The sequence below is a fragment of the Eubalaena glacialis genome, chromosome 1 (genome assembly GCF_028564815.1).
Source record: "Eubalaena glacialis isolate mEubGla1 chromosome 1, mEubGla1.1.hap2.+ XY, whole genome shotgun sequence".
NCBI lineage: Eukaryota > Metazoa > Chordata > Mammalia > Artiodactyla > Balaenidae > Eubalaena > Eubalaena glacialis.
This window is the reverse complement of record NC_083716.1, coordinates 186,038,478-186,065,142: the sequence shown is the minus strand read 5'-3', so window position 1 is coordinate 186,065,142 and position 26,665 is coordinate 186,038,478. Positions and strand designations below refer to the sequence as shown.

Sequence of the window (26,665 nt, the reverse complement as noted above, 5' to 3'; positions counted from 1 at the left end):
AGTCCTTTAAGTTTTTAGTGATAGAGATCATATAAAATTGTTTCCTTTAGTATTTGCTGGCTTTTAAGTTTCTAAAATTGCCATAAATGTCAGTTGGGTCAAAAGATGGACTTCAGTGTGAAAATCAATCATGTGGGGAGCTTTCAAAGAAGCTGTGTGTGTATAAAAGTACTAGTTATATTTTAATGCTTATGGAAAATCGAAGAGAACTTGAACATCCATGAAATGTAAGTGCATTCCACTTCCTGGCTTTCAGACTTCTATATCCAGGTCCCGTGCACTCTTCTCAGCTGGACAGGGCTTTCCCTTTATTGCCTCATGAACAAAGAATGCCTGTCTGACCTTTGTGAGTTAACTCAGATCATTCCTCATCACGGAATGCTCTTTTGACTTGGTTTATAAATTCTATTCATTTTTCTTAAGTTTTAACTTTTCTATGAAGTTTTTTACATTTATTATAGCTCTTATCATTTTCTCAATTTTCTAAATCCCTTTTTATAATATTTTATTTATTTTGCACAACACAGCCTAGCAAATAAACTGTCATATTTCATACTGTTATTTCTTATGATTTAAAGTTTTCCTTCCTAGGTTGATAAGAAATTTATGTTATTTTACTTGCAAATGCTTACTGTGCTAGGCACACAATAGGTGTTTGATGAATTGATTACAATCAGAAGCAGACTAAATGGAAGAAATTAAACAAAATGAGAATTGCTATGTTTAAGTTAAGATTTCATTGGTGAATTTTTTTCCTCTTATTTTTTCTAAATTTTGTATAATTTTGCTGTACTACTATAAACATTTATAGTATATAAAATAAACAGCCATTAGATTGTTCTTTACTGATGTCTTAAACTTGTAATTGTTTTAGTAACATTGGATGCAAATATATATAATTCATTTAGTGCTCTAATATCTCTTACATGTTAAATTTATATATATTTTTCTTTAATAGGAGGAAAGGACAGACGAAGTGGCCTCATTCTGACAATTCCATTATGCCTGGAACAGACAAATATGGATGAGCTGAGTGTCACCTTAGACTACCTACTCAGCATTCCAAGGTGACTCTAAAGGTGTCTTTTCTTAAATTTCAGTATGTTTTCATTTACTTACAAATGATTCCTGCTATTGTTAAAGTATACTTTGCTATCTTATCTGCTTTTATTAGCAGTGAAATTATAATTGAAAACACGAGAATCAATAATATATGATGCCACAGCAGATAAAATAAAGACATTTTATATTCTTGATGCACTAAATGATACCGATTTCTAAAATGTATATACTGTCAACTTTTAAGGAATGCAAAGATTGAGCATCTGTCTATATACCATGTAATTTGAGAAAACTTAGAAAAGTGAATTCAGTAGAAAGCTCTTGTATTTAGGTAGCTCTTTCACTATATAGATATAAATACATCTGTATGTTTTAATATATTGAATGAAAGGTATTTGGAGTTTAAAACATATTTTTATTTTTAAAAAATGCAAAAAATGTTTATATTTTAATCCAAAGATCATTGGATTTTTAATTTTTATATTTCTTTGGTAAAGACAAAACTTAAACCTTTGTATTTGCTTGAGCCTACCCATCATTTCAACAACAAGAACAGAAAAGCCCCCTCCCCAACTTCCTTTCCCACATGTGATATTTGGGGGCTGAAGTCTGACTGCACATTAGAATCATCTGGAGATTTTTTCCAAAATTTTAATGCTTGTGGGTCCACCTCCAGAGAGTCTGATCCAATTGTTTTTGGGAGGACTGCTCATCAGACTTTAAAAATAATTCTTTAAGCTTCCCAGATAATTCTAATATGCAGTCACATTTGCAAACCACTGCAGCAAAGTGCAGGAATGAGGGCAGATTTTTGTGTGTGTGTTTGTAAAATATAGAGGTGGTAAAAGGAACAAAACTATCTCTTACATAATGCTCTTAAGCTCGAAATAGTGAATTTTAAACATTTAAGTCAGAGCAAACAATTCTTTGTATCCTTTTCCTATATTTGCATTATTGACATAATAGATTATTTCATTTTAAACCACCTTGAAGAATACAGGGTTAAAATTATGTTTTAGAACAACTGACTTTAATCACATCTGCTTCCAATATTGGTGTATAATATAATGATTCTGTTGCTGAATGTTTTTTCAATATTGGGAAAATAGAGGTCTTAAAGTAAAAATTTTCAGTTTTTTTACTTTCTGGAAAGGAGAGTTATCAGACTTCACAGTGTATTAGTACTGAATAACCTTGCTAATTCTCTGAGCTGCTGATTGCCAATTTGTATTATTCATCATTAGATAATGAACTGCTTTTTAGGTAAATGACACTAGTTAAACATATAGCTAACAAATTATGAAAAAAATATTCATGGATTCACAGATGGTTAAAAGCGTTCAGGGAACTTAGAGACCATCTGAACCAACTGCCTTATTTTACAGTTGAGGGAATTGAGACTCAGAAGTTAAGTTACTTGCCCAGGATCACACAGCTAATTAGCAGTAGAGCTGGGGTTAGAATCTGCAGTTCCTGACACCAATCCAGAGCTCCTCATACTTCAAATGAATAGAGTACAGTGTAGTTGCATCTTATGTGGGGTGAGGTTCTGAAGTTAGAATGTAATGCAAAAATTACTGATAGTCAAAATTACCCTTGAAAAATGCCTAAGGGAAGAATTAGAGACTTACGAAGTATTTTTCTGTGAACATGCTAGATTTTCTTCCAGCATTGGAACATGTCAGTCACTGAGGCTGAGTTCCGGAAGACACAGTCGGCTTGTGGTTAGGTTTGTGATAAGAAAATGCACGCTTGTATATACTAGAATCGTGCTCAGCCTGCCAGGATGCTCACACTGTAAGAGGCACTGGGTAACTGAGGCAGGCTAAATGACCAGTTTCACTCGTGCAGCCTGTCTGCTCACTCTGGGTGTGCAAACAGGAAGTACAATGGAGGGCAAAATAGCCTACACTATTTAAACGTTCTCTCTCTCTCTTTCTTTCTTATATAGATATACATATAGTACTATTTCAATGTAAATTATGAATCAGTTTCTGCATAGCTACACATACCTACCTGCCAGCTAATAGAGAATATGTAAGTTGAAGCAAGATGAAAGAACTTAATTTAGCAAGACAAAATAGATACCTGGATACTTTATTTTTGATAATTGATCTGCTAAAGTTTGACCGTCTCAAATATTTGTGAATGCCCTGAATTTTTAGCCTTCTGCTTTCTTGGATCAACCTCCTATAACTTTGGCGTTTAAAAACGTAGTTGGCAGCTTTATATCAGTGCTTGCCATTTCATTAGAGAGCTAGAGGGTTTTTGAGCTCTTCATTGCAACTCTGGAGAGTAGTTTATTAGGTGCAACCTTAAAAACTGATTTTTCTCCTTCAGAATGCCTGCCATTCAAAACTGCTTTTAAATTGTATTATGAGAGATTTCAAATACACAAAAAAGTTGAAGGAATAGTGCAGTAAACACCGTTATGCCCATCACTTAGAAGCCTGCAACTAATGTTGTAATACTTTATCACATATCTATGTGTTTATCCACCCCTCTTTCCATCCCAGAAATGTTTTTAAGTTTACCCCGTCAGATCAGTCTCAGCTTGGGTCTAGAAGGTTTTTCCTTTTTTAGTATGTCTGCATTTTTTTTGGTGTGACTTGTTTCTCCCAGACCCTGCTGTTAAAGCTTAACTCCTCCCAACTGTGAATGTCTCCAGACAGCTCCAGCAGTGTAGCTAGCTAATGCGGCCTCTTCTTTATAGGAGATGTCCAAAAGTAGTCTTTCACTGCAGTGAAAATGTTAACATTCTGAATATAGTAACAGCTTTTTAAAAGTTATTTAAAAATGGAAAGAAACTATCCAGTTCTTACCCATATTTTATGCTTAGTTTCATGACCAGGAGCAAGGTGTGATACATACCTATTTTAAATGGGTAACCCAGTACAGTTGAAAATGGGGTCATTTCCTGATTCCTTTTCACACAGCTTGGTCCTAAGCTTGTTTTTGGTTTCTGACTCTTGAGCAGAGGGCTGAGAAGAAAGGAGAAGTTCAGGTTAATCGTAACCTGACCTGAATACTAAGTTTATGTTCAGGTAACTCCTCATGTCCAGGTCTGTGTGGAGTTCAAGACTAACCATTACTGCCCCATTTTCTATAAAGGGTTTTTAATAAAAAATAACATAGACTGACACAGCTGGGCCAACCTGAGTGTTAAATTTTAGGAGAGGTAAATGGAGTTTTTCTTTTGTTATACCAGCGATTGCTGTACATTTTAGACATAAACAACATGATTAGAAATTAAGAGTCCATGACGCAGAAAGCAGAATCAAATTCAAGATTACCTTATGGAGATAAAGAAAAGATATATAAATTAATCTGCAAATCTTTTCATTAAAAAAGTAAATATTGAGATTAGCACTAAACAAAACCTCACAAGTAGATCTTTATCTCATATCATTTCTTTATATATTTCAAAATTTTAAGTCAGAAGCATATTCACATTCAAAGTATAAAGTGAAATTTGTGTCAGTACTGTTACACAAAGTATGATTATAAGATATTGAGACTACCAGCTTTTTAAAAACATGTGGCAAAACATATGCATCAGTGTTTCTCAACCTTTTTTGTCATTGTTATCTTTGTAAGGAGCCCTTTTAGGCAGCTTTTCCTATTCACTCCTGCTTGATGTCATAGAGTTTACTGTTAAATCAGTCTCATATTAGAGTGCAGAGCCATGTTTCATTTATCTCCATATTCACAAGGCCAATAAAATGATTTGGAGACCTTAGGTGTTTGTTATATGGATATTGAAGGAACCAACCAGACTTAGCAATAAAGTCATAGATACGACTTAAAATATATTATGAAAGGAGATATAACAGCTGTGTATGGTGAAATATCATTTGAATCCCATACAAGTAGTTTTGTAACTGCCAGAATTCTATGGGGCATATATTCTGTACATTCAGAATTTAAAAAAATTTATCTGTGGACATTTTTATTCAAAGAAAATCTTACAGAGAAACTAAATTTATAAAAGAGCTAGAAGTGTAGGTCCACAGCCATTCCTGCTCATCCCCCCTTCTCAAATTCCACTTCCACTGCAGTGCCCCCTCACCCGCTTTTAAGGAGCCTCCTTGGAGCTTACAGGACTCTGCAGAGCACTTAGAAGATAATTTGAATATGAATATAACACTGATTGGTTCAGTATAGTCTGTGAGAGTGTGACTGGGATGGCTCTTCTTTTTTTTTTTAACTTATTTTTTATACAGCAGATTCTTGTTAGTTATCTACTTGATACACATTGGGATGGCTCTTCTTTATTTTTGTTTTTTTTATGGGACATGCTTCTAAGAAAGTTTAAGGCAGTGCCTTCCTTTTTCCTCCTTAGCAAATGCACTTCTGGCAAATGACGGTATAATTGTGTTGATCTTAGAGTTACTTCAAAGCACTGTAGTTAAATGCTCTGAACATGCTTTATGCTGTTGATGAGTGCTTTTTTAATATTTACTTCATTCGTTCAACAAATATGTATTGAAAACTTATAATGTCCCGTTTTAAAATGTGACAGCTAAGCTAGTATTTCCTTTCTTTACCACGTATTTTTAAATTTCCTGTCTCCTCTGTTCCCTTTTCATATGCTTAAGTTCACGTCGAGGGATGGCCGAGTTGTCAAGCTGGACTAGTACAGCAATAGCCAAGCTAATTTCTCTATCTCCAGTCTCTCCCCAATTTGTACACAAAGACAAGATAAATTTCACCAAAACAACAGTTCTATCATCCTTCTCAGTTTTCTAGGACCTCCTCTCCTTTCCACACAATGAATTTAATTCAATAGTCATGTATTTTGTTGCTACCAAGTGCAGACATTGTACACCGTGCATTGTGAAGCCAAGAAAGACTAGGTGTGCGCTCTCAAGGACAGTCTTTCAGCCTTCTTAACTGCTAAGGCAAGACCTTGTGTGATTTGACTTACGCTTTCATTTCATATTTCTTGAGCGCTTATCATGCAAGGCACTTAGTTTTATAGCACTTGTATTAACTCAGTCTTCAAAATAACAATATTATTATCCCTGTTACATAGATGAAAAAGTGAGGGCAGAGAAATTTAAGAAACTTACCCAAATTAATAAGTGGTACCTTCGCTTATATTCCTCTTGCTCTGTATCCTTTTATGTTAAGTTTCATTAGCTCCTTTATGTAGGTACTTCCCAGAATCTTCCAGCTTTCTCCAAACTTACAGCACTTGCTGTAAGCATTTAGGCATTTAATCATAATGTGTTTAATGATAATTCTTGAATTTTTACATTTATTATTTAAGTTTTACATTTAAAAAAATTTCAAAGATATATGTTTCCCTAGTAACATTAAAAAGGTGACGTCAGTGAGTGTAAAGTAGACACTAATTAAAATACTTTTATTTTACCTTTTCACCTTTCTAAATGATCTTAAGCTTCTTGAAGGGAGAAACTGTGTTGTATAATACATATTTTTTCATAATCCTGTGCAGTACCTCATATTGATACTTAGTAATCAATAGTCAGTGGATATGGGTTTCTGCTCTTTATCTTACTTAAGTTTCTTCATAGCTCTGTGTACTCAAATGCAGGCTGGCTGATCATTTTCAGAACATCTTACATTTGTTGGAAAATCAAACATGTAGAAGTTGCAGCTCAGTAGAAGCTATTTTGGTGGATAAGAAGTTTGTCTAGGCTGGTCTTACTTTCCTTTGAAGACATTAAATTTGAAATGGACCTGGGAATTTACTTATGGGTGATGATTGGGAGGCATATGTGAAAAAGAGTATCCTATACTTAAGGAAATAATAGATAACAGTAAGTCATTTAATTCTCATAACGGCCCTATGAGATGAGCACTATCATCCTTATCCCTTACATGTAAGGGAACCGAGGCATAGAAAGAGTGGGTAATTTAAGTATCTTGACCAAGAACATGTGGCAAACCAGGGTCGGAGGGGGATTTGGACCTGGTGGTCTGACTCCAAGCCTGTGTTTCTAGCCACTGTTGTATTCACCTCTGTTATAATCACAGTGCCATAGCTATTGATAACTTTTAATATTCATTTGCATTTAACCTGCATCTATCACAATTGAGAATTGACATATGAAAATAACTATGGTGAACATAGTTGAACATAATGGAAATCTTGGAAATCTTTTTTGTTTTAACATTTTCTTTCAACAGTATATTCAGCGTATATTTAAAATCATAGCATTTTTCTAGCTCAAAGGGAAATTGTTGATCATCCAGTTATAGAATCATGGAATGTCAGGATTAGAAAGTACCTTAACAATCATCTAGACCAAACATCTTCAATCATCTAGACTAACCACTTTACCCATACTTAAATCCTCTTTATAGAAATGCTGCCAAGTACTTGCCCAGATTAATCTAATTCTGTAGAGAGTCAACATCTATAGAAGTTACTTTTCTGTTTCTCTCAAGTATTGATTTTTTTCAAATTTGGATTTTAGGTCAGTTCTTCCTAATTGTAGAAAAACTCATTTATGTCACAGAAGAAACATCAGAACACAGAGGTTTAATGACTTGCCAAGAATCACACAGAGATTACTCATAAGTCTTCAGTCACTTAGTAAATATGTGAGATCCTACAATGAGTTCCTCATCATTCTAGGTGCTGAGGAAATGGGTGAACAAAGGCCCAGTCCCTGCCCTTATGGGCCTGATGCCCTAAAGATCAAATGAATATTATAAATAAGTACATAATATGTTGGAGGTTCATAAGTCTATAGAACAGATCATGAAAAGAATTAAGGGAGGGATGGAGTGCAAAGGAGTGTGTGGCAATATTTTATAAAATGAGAAGGTAACATTTTACCAGAGATGAGTAAAGTGAGGGCCAGGCCATACAGATAGCTGATGAAAGAGCATTTAAGAAAGAGTATCTTAGACAGAGGGAGCAGTAAGTGGAAAGGCCCTGAGTCAGGAGCAGGCTCAGTGTGTTGTGCGATCAGTAGGGAGGATAGTGTGGGTGGAGCAGTTTGAGAGAAGGAGGGTTCTGGGAGAGCCCTCAGAGGGGCTGCAGTCAGACCTTAGAGGACCTCGTAGGCCATGGTAAGGGCTTCAATTCTGAATGAGAAGGAAGGCCATTGTTACATTCCTACCGAGGAGTGATATGATCTGCGTCATCTAACATTTCTAGAGGCCCTCTGTATTTAAAGCTGGAAGCTGCCAAGATATCAGTAAGACAATAATATCCTTGCTTTCTGGAAGCATGTTATCTAATGAAGATGAATTATAAACAAGCAATTATAATAAAAGCATAAGTAAAATTAGTGCCATTAAGTAAGTATAAGCAGAGCTCTCTGAGTGGTAAAGAAGGAGCCCTTAGTCGTAATCAGAGAAATTAGTGAAGAGCTACAGAAAACCCATTGACAGTCTCTTTCTAGCCAAAGTGAGTGAGCTTGTTAAGGACCTGCTCCTCCTTTAATAGCTGTTTTAACTCAGCCACGTCACCCTTGAAAGGCTCTAATGGAGTAGGAACAAGGAAGTGGGGTCTTAATAGATTTTTTTTTTTTTTTTTGGTTAGTGGTCTTAAAATTATAAAATGTTAATAGTAGTATAGGAATTTACTAATATAGCACTGCAGCTACTCTAACACACCCTTTATAAGGGACATAATATGCTTCTAAATCTAAGTATGTTCTTGTTAAAAACAGTTTAAACCATCACTCCACTTGTAGGATTGCAATTTTTTAACAAAAGGGACTTCCCTGGTGGTCCAGTGGTTAAGAATCCACACTTTCAATGCAGGGGGCATGGGTTCGATCCCTGGTCGGGAAACTAAGATCCCACATGCCGCGTGGCGCAGCTAAAAAATTTAAATAAACAAACAAACAAACAGTTTCAGGTAGTTGAAAGATCACTTGGTTTTACAATTTTCAAATATGTAGTATCTTTGAATTGTGTGTACTTTCTTTATCTATCTTAGTAAAATGTGAGAAAATTATGATTAAGGGTGTTTTTAAGTACTCTAAAAGATAAATTTAGAGTATTTTATGCCCTTAAGATCACTGCAGATGGTATTTGCAAGCTTCATTACTTTCTTTGTCTTAATATACAGATTAATTTAGTGTGCTTTGAAATATAAATGTCTCGTTTGTGTAGAACTTACTTGTTTAACAAAATGGTTGTGTAACCTGTCCCTCATAGATGGAGGTGCCCAATTATGGGGATGACTCACTTCTCTTGGGCTCTAGTCCCAACCAGGGAAGGCCCTCCACTGGACAGCTCCATGTATCTTAGCTCCCCTTCCTGTAAATTTCCACACTGCACTGGTAGAGTCCCTGAGTTGCCACCACTTCTCTGAAGACCACTCACTGACAGTTACTCTACTAGGCTGGTCTTTCTTGGGCTTGTATCCTCCCTAAGTCAGAGTGGTCTTCTCCTTACCTGATCCCACAACTAGCAGTTAGATGTCAGATTTGCTTCCCCCAGCAAGTCTTTATGTGCTGTTGCTAATGCAGAAGAGATCACTGTATTGCCTTACTCCCACGAATGCTTAGTGGATCCTTTATTTTGTAATGCAAAATCCAAAAATAGAATACTTCAACATTTGTTTATTAAGATATAAGTCACATATCATAAACATCATTTTTTAAAGTGTACAATTCAGTGGTTTTCAGTATATTCACAAGGTTGTGCGACCATCACTCTCTAATTCCAGAACATTGCCATCAGCCCAAAAAAGAAACCTATACCCATTGGTAGTCCCTCCTCATCCCATTCTCCCCTCCTCCCAGCCCTTGTCAGCCACTGGTCTGCTTTCTGTCTCTATGGATTTACCCATTCTGGACATTTCATATAAATGGAATCATACGATATGGGCTTTTGAATCTGGCTTCTTTCACTTAGCATGTTTTCAAGGTTTATCCATGTTGTAGCATATATCAGTACTTCATTTCTTTTTATGATTGAATAATACTCTATTGAATGGATTACCACATTTTTTTTTCCATTCATCCATTGTTGGACATTTGAGTTGTTTTGGATTTTGGCTGTTATGAATTATGCTGCTATGAATATCTGTGTGCAGGTTTTTTGTATGGACATATGTTTCACTTTGCCTCACCTCTTGAACACTTCTCTGCTTTCTTTGGAAGCTCAACTTCTGTCCCTGCCTACAGAGGCATCTATTCTTCTTCCAAATCTTTAGCAATATCATCCTCATTCTTGTGACCTTACTGTTTGTCAATAGAATTGGATATCCTTCTCCAGTAATCCTCTTGAGGTTAATGTGAATGTTTGGAGAGAGTAAGGGAGGATTAGTAAAATTCCCTGGACTGTTGGATTTAAATCTCAGGAAAGGGCCTGCTATTAACCTTTCCTATAATGTAGGCAATTGGGAGAACTTTGTGTGGGGAGAATTTTCACTAACAAATCCTTGCTCTGCTAAGCAAAGCTGCAGTTTCTTCCACTATATTAGAGGGAGGGCAGTTGAGATCTTTGCATTAAGTTGATTTTATAAGTAAAACAAATAGTAATTAGTAATAATAAATAATAATAATATAGCTATGTAGTTTTGGTCATAAGATAGAGTTTTTCCATGTTGTTGTTGCATTTTACTAGGGCAGGCTTCTGAGAAGTGTTTAGTTGGTACTTGAATAATTGAATATAATATATAGCAATAACACATTTTCCAACACTCAAGGTAATATTGTGCTGATCAAGTGACTAAGAATGCAAAAGTGAAAGCAGAGCTGGGTCAGACATGGTGTATTCAAGCTTTGAATTCTTATATACACCAATGCTACTTCACCTCATTAAATTTCCCCAGAAGAACACCAAGAAGCTTATTTCCAATGGTTTAATAATAGCTTACTTTATTTTCTACCTGTTTTGAAATATCACTTCACAACCTTACACTTCTGGCAGGAAGGAGAGACAAGAAGTACGTCCACACTTGGCAGTCATTAGTTACCTACTTCACTGTGATCCCATTTTACAGATGAAGAGATTGAGAGGCTAATGAGACTATTTGAATGTTGCTTTGATTTCTTCTCTTTTTAAGACATTGAATTTACATGCTTTTAGAGTAATTTTCTTACCAAATTAGCTTATAAATTGTCAGTGTTTCCTGAAATGAGAAAAATAAATTGCTTGAGAAAACTGAAAGGACACTGAAGAATTTTATTTATTGACAGTGCAAACCAAGTCAATTGAGATTAATGCTGCTCCATATATGATTACACTGTAAACTTTATTTAGGATTGTGAAGAATAAAATAGGAAGCTTGTTTTAATACTCTGTAATTTTGTTTCATTTCAGTGAAAAGTGTAAGGCTAGAGGATTTACCGTGATTGTGGATGGCAGAAAATCCCAGTGGAATGTGGTGAAAACAGTAGTCTTAATGCTACAGGTAATTTTATTTTTGACTATTAGGAAGTGGTTTTATTGTACAGCAACAGATGAGGTGGTAGTGGCAAATGCATTTTGTTTATCGGACTGTGCCCAAGCTTCTCAGCAGTGACTGAGTTCTGAAATGCACAGGTCACTATTGGATTGTTTAGATTCAATTCTTACAGGTTTTACTTGAGTAGTAAAATAAATTTCAACCCTATTCTAAAGGTTTGTAAATGACCAAAAATAATATGTCATGTTTAAGTAATTTAAACAACTAGGCCAATGAGTCTCAAAGTGTGAGGGCAGAGGTTATCAGACTCATCAAGGAGCTTTTGCACACTGTAGTAGCTGCATCATCCCACCTCCACCCCCTCCTAATACTACAGGTAGGGAGTAGGACTGGGTAATTCTAATCTGAAAAAGCTTCTCAGGTGGTTCTGATAGGTTTCTCCCTTCTGTTACCCTTTTTCCTTCAAAAATCACCAGGATTCATAATAGTCTTATATCTATCTCTGATCTAGAAGAAATGTACTCGACAGGTGCGTCCTTGGGGGCTTTAGCAGCTCACAGATAAGCATTTCATAAACAGCTGTGATTATAGAATCCCTGATCTGGTCCTAGTCTTATGTTTATATTTCCTTGTGCTCCTCACAGAATGTTTCTGTAATCCCTTGCACATAGTAGGTACCTAGTAAATATTTGTTGGTTTATTGTGAGAGTATTGAGGATACTGTGATCTGAAAGAGAAAAATACAGTATTTGAGTGATTGAAAGGGGACAGATTGCTCTCATGTACCTGGGTTTCCTTAGAAGGGCTTGTATAGAAAGTAAAAGTTAAGTGAGTTAAATAAGAGAGATTATCTAATTTAAATGAAAGAAGGTGAAAAGGGCATTCCTGGCAGGGACACTGATTTAGTGATAGCTCAAAAATTAAGTGAATACAATGAAAGGAGCTGATGGCAGGCCAGTTTGGGGGCAATATATTGGCTGTTACGTGGGATGTTGAACATTGAATTAGGTGAATATCAGTGATACTGAAAGAAAGATCAAGAATTTTAAATGAACTGGGAAGTAATTGGTAGCTGCTTTAGGGTTCTGATGAAAGGAATATAATTTAAAATTTTAAATTATAACTAGGGAGAATGATTCTTAATGGTTTATTTTTTATTTGTGATAATTAGGAAAAAGAAATTCAAGGGATGGGAACTGGTAATTTTAGTTTTTAGCTTTAGTGCTTAGTATGGTTCAGGTACTGTGCACTAAGCTTGCTATATAAAAGATCTCATTTAATTTCATCCTCACAAACTTGGGAGGCAGGTTCTACGATCCCCAAAGGTCTTCAAGGATTTTAAGTAATGTACCCAAGTTCTCGTGGTGAACATGGGAGAGAGTCACGATTGGAACCTGGCACAACCTAAGCCCCAGGTTTTTATCCTTTAAAAGTGTATATTTACCAGTGGGATGTATCTGAGGTGGTTCCCAAATTATCTACCCATTACCTTATTCTTAACTGGTTGGCCTAAACCTTCATCATTAGAATCACTCCTTTGGGTTGGAAAGGACATAGGTTCCAGTGGATCAGTTTTTAAGGGAACACAGATTGGTGTCCCATAATAACTTTTTCTGTCAAATATGTTCCCAGCACTTTTGCATTCCAAACCCTGAAGATTAACTCTTCTCTGTACAAGTTGTTAAAATAACTGTTAGATGAGAAATCCATTCATTATGACATTGTGTTCTTCCATTCAACTGTGTCACAGTTGAGCTGTTTGGGACTTGCTGTCTGAACTGGACTTTGATCAGTGGCACTTTTGAAGAGCAATCAATGGATGATTTAATCCCCTCTTGCAATTTCCTTTCTGATAGGTATTTTAACAACTTTTGGGCTTATTAATAGTTAAGATTTTCAGAAGTTGCAATGGCCTGTTGTTTGCTCCTAGTCAAACAGTTTCTACATACAAAGTTATTCATTGCTTTTATTTCAGAAGGAACTGGTACTGGCTGTTTGGGAGCCCAGAGCTTAGTGCTGGCTCTGCCTGTAACAAATATTCTCTAAAATGAGTGGCTTGGTTTCTCTTGTTACTCACAGCTTTAATACGCAATGATTTTGAAATAATATTCTTCCACAATCAACATATAAATAAACCTCATTCTACCGGAAATTTCCCAGCCCCTCTGATAAAAGTTTTGATAACACTGAGGGTTTTTTTTTTTTTTAACTTTATTCACAACCCAGTCATTGCAGGAGGTGCTAGATTTGTGATGTGCACAGTGACATGTTTAAATTGAAAGGTTTTCTATTTTCCCCTAATCAATACTTATGATTGTAATTATATAACATTATTATTATTCAGTAGTGCCATTTATGGTCTAGAATAGTGGTTGACCACTATTTTATAAATAGAGTTTATAAATAGAGTTTTATTGTTTACATATTGTTTATGGCAACTTTCATACTATGTGGACAGAATTGAAATGGTTGCAACAGAGACTGTATAGCCTGCAAAGCCTAAAATATTTATTATCTGGACCTTCAGAAAGAATTTACTGACTCTTGGTCTAGAACATTTGGAATGGTATGGTAGAACTTTAGAGTCAGACCGACCTGGTTTCTAATCCAGTGCCATCCCTCACAACTCTGTTCCCTTGGACAAGTTACTTTAGTTCTCTCAAGCTCAGTTTACTTTTCTGTAAAATTGGAAGGATGAGATCCACTTGTTAATGTGAATTCATTTATTCAACAAAGATTTATGGAGTATCTTCTATATGTCAGGCACTGTCATAGGCTCTGGAGATATAGGAGTGACATTATAGATAAGGTACCTGCGATTGGGAAGCCTGTATTCTGTTTGAGTCAGACAATAAGCAGTTAGGCAAATTACTAAGTAATGTAACATCATATAGGGATAAATGCTATGTAGAAAAATAAATTGGTGAAAAGAGACTGAGTCAGATCCTGCTACTTTAGATAGGGTGGTCAGAGAAGGTCTCTCTGAAGAGGGAATATTTGAGTAGACTCCTAAATAAACTGAGGAAGTACTCCTAGGTATAGGGCAAAGAACATTCCAGGCAGAGGAAACATCAAGGGCAAAGTCCTGAACTGGGAGCAGACTTGTCACATTCTAGGAGCAGCAAGAAGGTCAGTGTGGCTGTGTTAGAGGAGTGAGCTGAGAGGGGAGAGGTGTGAGATGAAGTCTGAGGTCATGGGACCCTGAGCTTGGAGGGCCTTCTTGGCCTTGGTAAGGGGTTTGAATTTTATTCTGAGCATGAGAAAACGTGAAGCAGGAAGGCCTGCTAAGAGGATATTTCAAAAGGCTGACTAGTCTGGGAATGTTAGCAATGTAGGTGGTAAAAATGGGTAGGTTTAATTAAGATATATTTTAAAGATAGACTTCATGGGACTTGCTGATAAAATATATGTGGAATATTTATTAACTCAGTAAATGTTAATTTCCATTCTTTAGATGATATGAATAACTGCATCTAGTAAATGTGAAATTGTATTTGTCGAGGTTTAGCTTTGTCCTCTTTTTCAAGTTAATAATCATGCAGAATCTTGGCTTTTTTGTATAGTGGCTGGTAAGAAACTTATTTTGTGAGAATATTGATTTACATTATTGGAGGAAATTCTCTAAGATGATTGTGTTATAAAAAATTTCTTTCATATCATAGAAAAACCAAATTTAATAATTTCTCAACTAAAAATTATCTTGCAGCTTAAATATATTCCTGTTAGAGAGATTCAGTAAAATACAAAAATAATTCACATGTACTGTCTGTATTACATTGTTTTTTGAAAACCTTCTCTGAATCAGCTTGTCTTTCAAGTATTTCTTTATTGCCATGTACGTTTTGAAGTTTGCAGTATTGCTTCTATTTTATTATTTTAATTATTTTCCAAAGGTCTAATTATTCAGCCTAATCATGAATATCTAATAATTTATAACTTTAATAAATTATTCATTTTACATGTATAATTTGTAATTTTTTTTGTATTTTATAGAATGTTGTTCCAGCTGAAGTGTCCCTTGTTTGTGTAGTGAAGCCAGATGAATTCTGGGATAAGAAAGTAACACATTTTTGTTTTTGGAAAGAAAAGGATAGACTGGGCTTTGAGGTAAATATACTCTATAAAAAAATAGAAGTGTGTTATATCTTTAAAAACAGCATTTTGCTGGTATTATTTTGTTTGTTCAGCATTGGATACTAAGCAGTGCTTATGCAATGCTCAATCAGTACCTAAGTAATGATTAATATTTAGTCAGCATTCACATACTTGTTGAATGAATTATGATTCTTTGTCAAGGCCACAAATGCTTTCTTGTTTTCATTTTCATCACTCTTTGTGAATCTTTGGAATAAGTAGAAGCTTTTTATTAAAAACATTTTTAGGGACTTCCCTAAAAATCCGACATGCTGCACAGCACGACCAAAAATAAATAAATAAATGAAAATAAAAACATTTTTTTTACATTACCAAGAAGACATTTAACTAATACTAGGAAATCCTAGACATTTAGAAATTGAAGTTAGAGCCTATTTTGTATGATGTCATAATTATTTCTTAGTATCTGGTTTGGTTTTGATACATGAACACAGTTATCCATCCTTTCCTATTGGCATTACTCTCTCCCTCTTACTTTTCTTGTGTGAAAGCTTGGTTGACCCTTGAACAACATGGGTTTGAACTGCACAGGTCCACTTACAAGTGGATTTTTACAGTCAGCCCTCCCTATTTCGGGTTTAACATCCACAGATACAGAGGACCAACTGTATTCATTGTACTTTGCCATTTTATGTAAGGGAATTGAGCACTTGTGGGTTTTGGTATCCATGGGGTTTCCTAGAACCAATCCCTTGTGGATACTGAGGGAGGGCTGTACATATTACTGTAGATCAGAAAGAAGTCCTAAGATGGAATACAAATTTAAAAAATTCAGTCATAATTTTCCTTCCACAGCCTATTAATCCCAGCTTCCTAGTAGGAGAGTTGATAGATACTAAACTTTACATTAGTTGAAGTGTGGAAGCACTGAAGGGTGCAAAACCTAACTCAACCCTGTAGAATCTAGCCTTGGAATGTTTACAGGAGTCAGACAATAAAGACTCATTGTGGACTTTGCCAGACTACAATAGTCATTTTTATTTTCAGTAAAGTCAATATATTTTGGTATGGAGGAAAAGTCTGCAAGGTGTCTTAGATAAAGATTTAAGAAAATCTAGTTAAAAGTTTTCAAATGAGGTAGCACAAAATGTCTTTAAAACGTGTGCACTTAAAAAAAAAAGTTAACTTAAAAAAAAGTTAACTGCACTTAAAAAAAAAGTTAAGTGCAGTAAAATTCATCCATTTTAGTGTACAGTTCTGAGAGTTCTGACAAACACAAACCGGTCTGTAACCATCACCATAATCAAGAAACTAAGGAATATTTCATTACTCCAGAAATCCTCTCATGTTCTTCTGTAGTCAACTCCTTCTTCTATCTTTAGTCCCTGACAACCACTGATCTGTTTTATGTCCCTGTGGTTTTTGACTTTTCCAGAATGCCATGTAACTGGAATGATAAAGTACGTAGCATTTTTAATCTGCTTCTTTCACATATGCATTTGCATTTGGGATTCATCCATGTTGTTGGATGTACTGGTAGTTCCTTTCTTATTGCTGAGTAGTAATCCACTGTGTAGATGTACCACAGTCTGTTTATCCATTCCCCAGTTGAGGGACATTTGGGGTTGTTTTCAGTTTTTGGTGATTATAGATAAAGTCACTGTAAACATCTGTGTATAGGCTTTTGTGTGAAGTTTTTATTTTAAGAGATAAAATACCTAGGAGTGGGATTCTTGGGTCATATGGTAAGTGTATGTTTAATTTTATAAGAAACTTCCAAATTGACAGTTTCAAGGTGGCTGTATCATTTTGCATTCCCACAGGCATAGTGTGAAAGTTCCAGCTGCATCTTTGTCAGCACTTAGTATTGTCAGGTTTTCTTTGTTTTTAAATTATAGTTACTCTAGTAGGTGTGTAGAGGTATCTCAGTGTGGTTTTAACTTGCATTTCTCTAATGATTAATGATGTGAGTATATTTTCAAGTGCTTGTTTGCCATCCATGTACCTTCCTTGGTGGTGTCTGTTCAATTCTACCCAATTTTTAAAAAAGAATTAAGGCTTTTTGTTTTCTTATTATTGAATTTTGAGTTATTTATATATTTTGGATAGAAATCCTTTATCAGATATGTCATTTGCAAAAATTGCATCTCCATCTGTTGTTCGCTTTTTCATTCTCTTAACAGCATTTTTAAAGAAGTTTTTAACTTTGATGAAGTCTGATTTTTAAATTTTTCTTTTATGAATCAGGCTTTTGGTATCATAGCTGAGAAATCTTTGCCTAATCCAAGGTCACAAAGATTTTCTCTCATGTTTTGTTTTAGATGTTGTATAATTTTAGGTTTTATATTTAGATCTATCCATTTTGAGTTAATATTTGTATAAATTATAGTCTGACAATATATATTTTATGACTTCGGTTATTTTAAGTTTGTAAAGGTTTGGTTTTTGACCCAGTATATGCTCTATCTTGGTGATTTCCTTATGCACGTGTTCTCCATGTACTGTGCATGTGTATTCTGCTGTTATGGGTGGAGTGATCCGTAACTGTCAAGATTGTTCATAGTATTGTTCAGGTCTTCTTTAGTCTTTGTAATATTCTGTCCACTTATTCTATCAATTACTGAAAGAGGAATATTGCATTCTTCAACTATAATTGTGGATTTATTTCTCATTTCTATCAGTTTTTTCTTCATGTATTTTTAAGTTCTTCTGTTGAGTTCATAGATTTAAAATGATTATGTCTTCTTACTGAGTTGACCAGTTTATCATTTCATTATTAAATGTCCCTTTTTTATCCATGATAATAATCAGGTTCTGAGGTGTACATTGTCTGATACTAATGTAGCTACTCCAGCTTCCTTTGACTAGTGTTTGCATATTGTATCTTTTTCCATATTACCTGTTTACATATCATCTATTTACCTATTTCTTTACATTTAAAGTGGATTTTTTATAAATATAGTATAGTTGGGTCTTGTTTTCATATCCAGTCTGACAATCTGTCTTTTCATTGGTTTATAATACCATTTATATTTAATGTAATTATTAATATGGTTGGATTAAAATTTTCCATCTTGCTAGATTTTATGTATTTTTTTCTTTTTCTGCCTTCTTTTGGATTGAGTATTTTTATGATTACATTTTATCTCCATTATTGACTGGTAATTTATATCTTTTAAGTTTTTTTTTCCAGTGGTTGCCCTAGGTTTACAATATACATCTTTAATTAATGGAGTGTTATCTTCAAATAATATACCACTTAACACTGGTAATTCCTTAATACAGTATATCTCTAATACTTTCCTTCCATTGTTTACATATTTTACTTTTACTATAGTGTAAGCACAAAATATATTGCTACTGTTTTTGCTATAGTCTCTTGTCTTTTGTAGCAATTAAAATAATAAAAAATGAATTTCGTATTTACCTTCATTTATGACATTTCCAGTGTTCTTCATTTTTTTTTTTAATAAAACATTTCTTTACTACAAACTTTTACTTTGCTAATATGTGTTGTGAATGATCATAAGATACATTTAACATATAGCGTTTCCCATTCTTAGTTTTCCCCAGGGCTCTTCCTTTGGGAAGCATCTCCTGGAAATATGGTTGCTCACAACACCCAGTGTTCTTCATTTCTTTTCAGCTTTTTGGTTGGTGTATTCCTTCTGCCTAAAGAACTTCCGTTAAAAATATCTTACATTGCAGGTCTGTTTGCATTGAGTTTTCTCAGATTTTGTTTGCCTGAAAAAAGTCTTTATTTCAGTTTTGAAAGTTATTTTCTGTCGGTATAGAATTTTCTTTCATTGTTTGTTTGATTTTTTTTCTTTTAGCACATTAACTATATCACACCATTGCCTTCTCATTTCCTTGGTTTCTGAGGAGAACTCTACTATTATTTGTATCTTTGGTCCCCTATATGTTATATATCTTTTATCTTCCTTGGCCACCTTCAAGAGTTTTGCTTTGTTTTTGGTTTTCAGCAAAAACTGAAATTTTTTTTCAAATCTAGACATTTTGTAATGTCTAGACATGTTTTATTTGGTGTTAATTCTATTTGTTGTTTGCTGCACTTCTTGGATCACTGGTTTGACTTCTGCTATCACTTTTGGAAAATTCTTAGACATTTTCATTTCAAATATTTCCTCTGCCCCATTTTGTTTTTCTACTCCTTCTAACCTCCAATTGCGTGTATGTTAGACCATTTGAAAATTTCTCACCATTCTAGGTTGGTGCTCTATTTTTTTTTTTTTTTTTCTTTTTGTGTTTCAGCTTGGGTATTTTCTCTTGATCCATTTTCAAGTTCACTGTTTGTTTCCTTGGCTGTGTTGAGTTTATTAATGAGCCAGTTGTAAATGGACTTTATCTCTTTTACCATGTTTTTGGTTTGTAGCATTTCTACTAGATTCTTTCTTATGGTTTCTGTCTCTTTGCTGTAATCCCCATCTGTTTTGCATGTTGTCTTGCAGTTCTTCCATGAGAACTGTTAGCATATATTATAGTTATCTTAAATTCCATACCTAATAGTTCCAATATCTGGGTCTGTCTTACTCTAGTTATGTTGTTTGGGTTTTTTTCCTGACAGTGTGTTGTTTTCTTTCTTGCTTTTTGTATGTTGGGTGTTGGCCATCTTGTTTAGGACAGTAAAGACTGAGATAAATCGTATTTTTGCCTGCACATGGACCCATCTTGGTTTGTGCTAGGCTTTTAGTGGGGCAGGGGAGGGGTTGATTTAGTCTAGCCAGGAGTTGAATTGGCTTTGGCTTTTGTTGTTGCTCTTCTTTTCCTCAGTGTATCACAGGCTTTAGATTCCTCTAGAGTTAGTGTTTGTCTCACCCTCAGCTGTAGGTCTTTCCTTTGCACCTGTGCCTCAGAAAAGGTCTCTCTTTGCACTGTTGACCCTCCTCAGGAATAGAGTGCTGTTACTTGTTACTCAGTGTTTGTTGGTAGGGCATTTTCTGTTGTTCTGATTCAGCCCCAGTCTTAGGCAGGCTCTGTGACGCAGGGTCTAGGGGATAGGGCCCTCTTCCCCAGCTTTAGGAGGCCTATGGTAGTCTGGGCTCATAATATATTCCTGCCTCCATTGGGATAGAGGGCCTGTCTTTCCCCTTCCTGTATCAGCAGTGGGGTTTTATTTGTGCTCTAAGGTCATCCAGGCTTGCTGCCTTCCCTCAGGACCTGAAGGTTTTTGTTCTCTAGGGGAGAAAGAGTTGAAGAATCTGGGCTGTGCTTCAGCTTCATGCCTTTACAGTGGTGGTTGCTGTTCCCTTCCCCCAGACCTGTTTTGAAGTTTCTTATCCTCCCTACCCCCATCTTTCTTATGAGTCCCTGGGAGGTCTGTGGAGAAGAGTCTACAAGTGAGTTTGAATTCTTCTTGTATCTTTGCTTCCCACAGGTTCTATGCTTTCATACTAAACCACATGTGGCCTTAAGCAATTCATTAAAAACTTTAGCTGAATTCTTACCTGGCTTGTATCATACCTGGTATTTTCCCCAGGTAAGCAAGTGCTCCAGCTCCATGTGTCCTTGGATTTCATCTTTCCTTAGATTTCAGGTTAATTGGTGTTCCTGTGGACTTACAACTCTCTGATGGGTTCAAGAAAAGTTGTCATTTTTCAGATTAATGTGCCTTATTTTGTTGTTGTTGTAAGGATTGGAATAATGCTCTTTCCATCTTTCTACATATCCTAAGCAGAAGACAGTTGTTTTGTTGTTCAGTTTTATCTTGCAAACTTTAGTCATTGGTTGACTTGACTGTGATGTAGACTTATTAGAAGCTGTGTGCCAGCAGTGTAAGGGAAGGCAGCCCTGGCTGCTGGATTATGTTAGGAAAGGTGTTACCCTGATTGCTGGGTAGGAAGCTGCATACCAAGGAGGAGAATCAAAAGTGTAGTGAGGGAAGAAAGTAAAAGCTGAATGTAGGAGGCCTGGATGTTGCCATGGTGAATGAGTATTTCATACAGGCAGGGAAGTCTACCTTTCATGCCAGGGGCATGCAGGAAATGTTGCTCTGAAAGAATGCAAAGTGGATGGAGGCCAGTGGTTCAGAAACTATGTGAACTCCAAGTAGAAGCAAAGATCCTTTTTGTGAGGAACCTGTCACATCCTGCTTAGGTGTGCACATCTGATCGGAAATACTATGTATGCCTAGTTGGGTCTCATGCTATATGAATTTGTAGTGGCTAAATACCCTTGCATCTTAGAGGAAAAAATGGAAGACAGAGAATTCCTGTCTGCCTTGAACTGATATCATAGATTGATGTTTTAAGACTCAGGTGTTAAAGCTTCTTCTGTCAATATATTTTCTTTTAGACACTAAAGAGATTCAGTTAGAATATTTTTCCCAAGTAAATAAGCACTAGACACTTATTTAAAAGCCTAATGTCCTAATGAGATGAGAGTAATTTCAAATGCTGGCTAATATACCGCCAAACATAATCAGCTTTAAGGGGCAATTCAACACCAGCCATTAAATGATACTTAGAGCTATATATAATTAAATTCAATATAGATGTTTGTTTGATTAATAATTATTTTCCGTGATGTTATTTTGGATCATTTGGGCTGTTGTAATTAAGCCTATGTTTTTGTATATATTCTAAATATTTTTAAAAGGATAACTTTGTTATGAGTACTGGTGTTCCTGTAAGCAAAAGTTTGTGTTTTACCTTATTGAATTATTCATAACAAAGACTTATTACTAGCTGTCCACAATATTCATCAAATAAAACATCCAGTTGTCATTTTAATGACAACCTGTTCCCATGATTTCACATTTTCTTGCCTATCATCCTCTCTAAATTCTTTCTTCTAGATGGGCTTCCTCTTGTTCACTTCCCTAATGTTTTTCATCAGCAACTGAATATTCCTTACTCATTGGTCACCTAAATGTTTCTTTATATATCCTTCTTGTCTCTGAAATTGATACCTACCTGTTAATTTTCCTTTTTAGCAACTTAGATATTCCAGTACTTTCTGACCTTCAGCAACATTATACCTGCTGGCTTTGATACCTTTTGCTGGTTAGATAATAGTATCTATAGTCTGTCTAATGACAAGGTAAAATTGAAGTAGTACTGGCGTTAATCTTGTCCTCAAATTGAGAAAGTAATAATCAAAATGATCTGACCTTCTCATTCTTTATTGTCATTCATGAGAGTCAAAGTGTTTTTTTTTACTGGTAATGATAACCAGCCACCATTCTAAGTTGTTTTCTTCTCTTACCTCGTCTTATTACTACATCTGATCCTGTTCTCTTTTTGAGGCCATACTAATGTTAGGATCTAGGACCAAAGACTTCCTTCATGTTTCTCTGTCAAGAATACCTCTGGCTCCATCTCTTCTGACTTCTTTGTAGTTTTTGCAGAAAGTTATTTCCTTTAGTGAGAAAAATATCCTTCCACAAACAGATATAAGCAGACATACACTTTGAAATAGTATGTGTATAACGCATACACACGAATCTGTACTAAGCACACAAAGATATATACGAAGACACATTTTCATTTTAGATCTTGCACACACATTGTTAGCATAAATAAAATTAAAAAATAAATAAAACATCTGAGTGCCTGCAGAGTGAAAGGTTCAGTGTTAGGTTCTTTGGGAATGTTTTATTAGGAGAGGGTAAGTGTTTTAGTTACAGATGGAAGAGTGGGAGTAAAGGAGAAATAAGTTTTAAGTCTTTTTGTAAATTGAATTCCAGAAAACCTTCATAGATGTTTTGATTAAAGACCATATGATAAATATCTTTCTCCTCAAACTTGCTGAAGAACGCTGTGTGCTAGTTAATAAAATACTGTGGCTTAGTTCAATTTGTCTTGTCTTAACCTCTCTAACATATATAAAATAAAGGAAAAAGTAATATTTATGTAGGACTTTACTATTTTAAAAATATTATGTTTTTTTATTTCCTTTGAAAGGACTTGGCAAAAACTCACGTAGGTAGTGATCTTTTTCCCTCCTTTTTGTAGTTCCTCCATTTTACTCTGGTTCCGTTTGTGCTTGTTACTAGGTTTCAGATTTCCCTGGAAATAGATCTGAAATTTAGATTTCTGTTTCTTAAAATGATAGCTGCTTTGAATATAACCAATAAACCTTTTCTTCAAGAATTTAATTGTATCCATACATATTAGGATATTCATGGAGGTGGATATTTGAAGATAATTAACAATTGCTTACTAGATAAAAATTAGAATATAATCCCCACCACATCCCTGAACAGATAAGATAAAGCATACGTTGAAGTGTGATTTTCATAAGGGTAAAATCATGACTCCCATGTAAATATAAAATAAGTGTAAATTAAACGTATTATGCAACTCATTAACTAATGAAGTTATCAGTAATTTGTGAGGTGTGGTTCAAAGAGCATTTGAAGAATTTAGGATTTTTATAGGCAGATAAGCTTGCCAAATTAGATACAAAACTAGTTTATGTCCTGCAGATCCATAAATTCGAAACTTCGAGGTTCTCTGTTACCCTACTGGACAGAAATTTATCTACTGCACAGATCATAAATTATTTGCATTTCTTCTGGACAAAATCTGAAAGTTAACCCCTGTCCCTACAGATGTTAGTACCTATTGATTAGTCTGTAGAAAGTCAGTCAAAGGCACGAGCTCAGCACTGCATGAACGAACACCCAGTAATATCTTTTGACCATTTCCTAAGATTTAGATAGTGTTTCGGATATGTGAATTATATTTTTTATAGGATTATATTTTGTAAAATTTGAATTTGGACATTAGTGACATACTGAACATTCATATCACTGCAGAATAATAGAAACTACTTTCTGAAGTTTGATATTATGATTTTCATATCAGTCTCTCTTTGAGCTTTGTATTCCTAGCCAGGACTAGTGTTTCTTTAGTGTTTTCCCATATTATGTTCCAAATTTTTAAATGCTTAAAGGAAGACTTCATTTTAAAAAATATTCCCCTTTTTAAAACTATAAGCAATTTTTTTCATTTAAAATACATTATTTTTTTTTCTTTATACCTTTTGACCCCCTTCACCCATTTCTTCCAACCCCCACCCCACCTCTGGCAACCACGAAGCTGTTCTCTGTATTTATGAGCTTGTTTTTGTTTTTGTTTGCTAATTTTTAAGATCCCACATATAAGAGACACTATTTTTCTTTCTCCTTCTGACTTATCCAGAAGGTACAGAGGTTTTGGAGGAACCTCCGTGCTGTTTTCCATAGTGGCTGCACGAGTTTACATTCCCACCAGCAATGCACAAGGGTTCTGTTTTCTCCACATTCTTGCCAACACGTGTTATTTCTTGTCTATTTGATAATAGCCATTCTAGCAAGTGTGAGATTATATCTCATTGTAGTTTTGATTTGCATTTCCCTGATGATTAATGATGTTGAACCTGTTGGCCATCTTTATGTCTTCTTTGGAAAATATCTGTTCAGATTTTCTACCCATTTTTTAATCGGATGTTTGTTTTTTTGCTATTAAGTTGTATGAGTTCTTTATACATTTTAGATATTAGTCCCTTATCAGATATATGATTTCTAAATACTGTCTCCCATTCAGTTGGTTGCCTTTTCATTTTGTTGATGGTTCCCTTTGCTGTGCAGAAGCTTTTTAGTATGATGTAGTCCCACTTACTTATTTTTGCTTTTGTTGCTTTTGCTTTCGGTGTCAGATTAAAAAAAAACCAGTGCCAAGACCTCTGTCAAGGAACTTACAGCATATGTTTGCTTCCAGGAGTTTTAAGGTTTCAGGTCTTAACGTTGAAATCTTTAAACCATTTTGAGTTAATTTAATTGAGTTTAAAATCTTTCTAATATTATCAGTTGACTAGTTAGTTGTAGATCTGTCAGTCATTCAAGATTTATCACTCAGCTAGAAATCGTAAATGATATGGTGGTTTTATTTTAAATGAAACACTCGTCAATAACAGAAACCATAAAATTCACTGATATTTGTTATATATAACAACTTAATAAGGAGCATAAGAATGGTAATCCTGAAAATTTGCCTCAAGACAATTATCCCCAGATGAATAAATTGTACTCATTTCATCAAAATTATTATTTCAATATCATAATGTCTTTAGTACTCTAAAAATTATGGTAAAAAAGATAGTATATAATGTGATTAAATTGAATTTGGATCTTCATTTATGGGGAATGAAAGACTTTCTACACAGTCAGTGAGTTGTCTACCAGGCCAGCCTTGCAAATGTTTTCTCATATATAGTTGCTTAAAAAGAAACGTAAAAATCATAAAAATAAACCAGCTGGATATTTTCTTAAGTGTAAAAGTTAAATTTCAAAGATCAGTTTATAAAAATAGTTTCCCCCTCTGTTTTTGATGGCATAATACCATTTTTCATCCTAATTTATATGTAGTCTTAAAATCCAACATGAAAGTAGTTTTAAAAATGATTTACAATTCATTCTGTATCTTACATAACTATTTTAAAATTAAAGATTATGACTTCCATTTGTAGCTGGGAAGAGCCAGAATTGGTCTTTCTTTTACTTTTGTATATGTTAAGACGGTATTACGAAGTTCACTTTAATTCAGTATTTTATAATATTAATAATTTAGTGAATTCTTTTTTTAAACTTAAAACAAGCTCATTGTATATTACTTCTACATTATGTTCTGGGAAAAAGTGATAAAATGCTGTAGAATGATATAAGATTTTCATACCTGTTTGGGAAGTACTGCTTTAGAGTGATGCAGTGGACTGTTTTCTAAAATGTACAGTACCTTTGGAAAATGTATTATTTTAAGTATTTTTTGAAAAAAATGAAATGTTGAGTTCGTGGTTCCATCTTCTCCACAAGCAAGGCATTGTTTGATTTTTAAGGAGATTTGCTTTTGAGCTAGAAAAATGGTCTTCCTATCAATTAACCACTTAGAGTAGATGACAATGTCAATAGATACTTGGAAGTTTTATAGTAGATAATAAAGAACTGACTATATTATGTTTAAGTGAATATTCTAATGCCTAGAGTCTTTTTGTACTTTTTAATATTTTTGCTCTAATTCATAGTGTTATTTCTTATTCGTTAAGTAGTCACTTAACTAATGATTATAGCTTTTTCTATAGCTTTGGAAAATATTTCTTTAGAATTTTCAGCAGTTATGTCATTATTTCTGTGTTTTCATATTTAGAATCATAGGTGAAAAGGGG

At 34.6% G+C, this 26,665-nt stretch overlaps 1 protein-coding gene across 5 annotated transcripts in view; it reads left to right on the top strand.

Annotated features, from left to right (window-relative positions):
* SESTD1 (SEC14 and spectrin domain containing 1) overlaps window positions 1-26,665 on the top strand; it is a 151,332-nt gene that overhangs the window by 57,024 nt on the left and 67,643 nt on the right. For all 5 annotated transcript variants that reach the window (XM_061185440.1, XM_061185474.1, XM_061185467.1 and 2 more), the window contains 3 exons: window positions 959-1,067; window positions 11,323-11,413; window positions 15,401-15,514. In XM_061185440.1, the coding sequence (XP_061041423.1) occupies window positions 959-1,067; window positions 11,323-11,413; window positions 15,401-15,514 (314 nt within the window). The remainder of the gene's footprint in view (window positions 1-958; window positions 1,068-11,322; window positions 11,414-15,400; window positions 15,515-26,665) is intronic.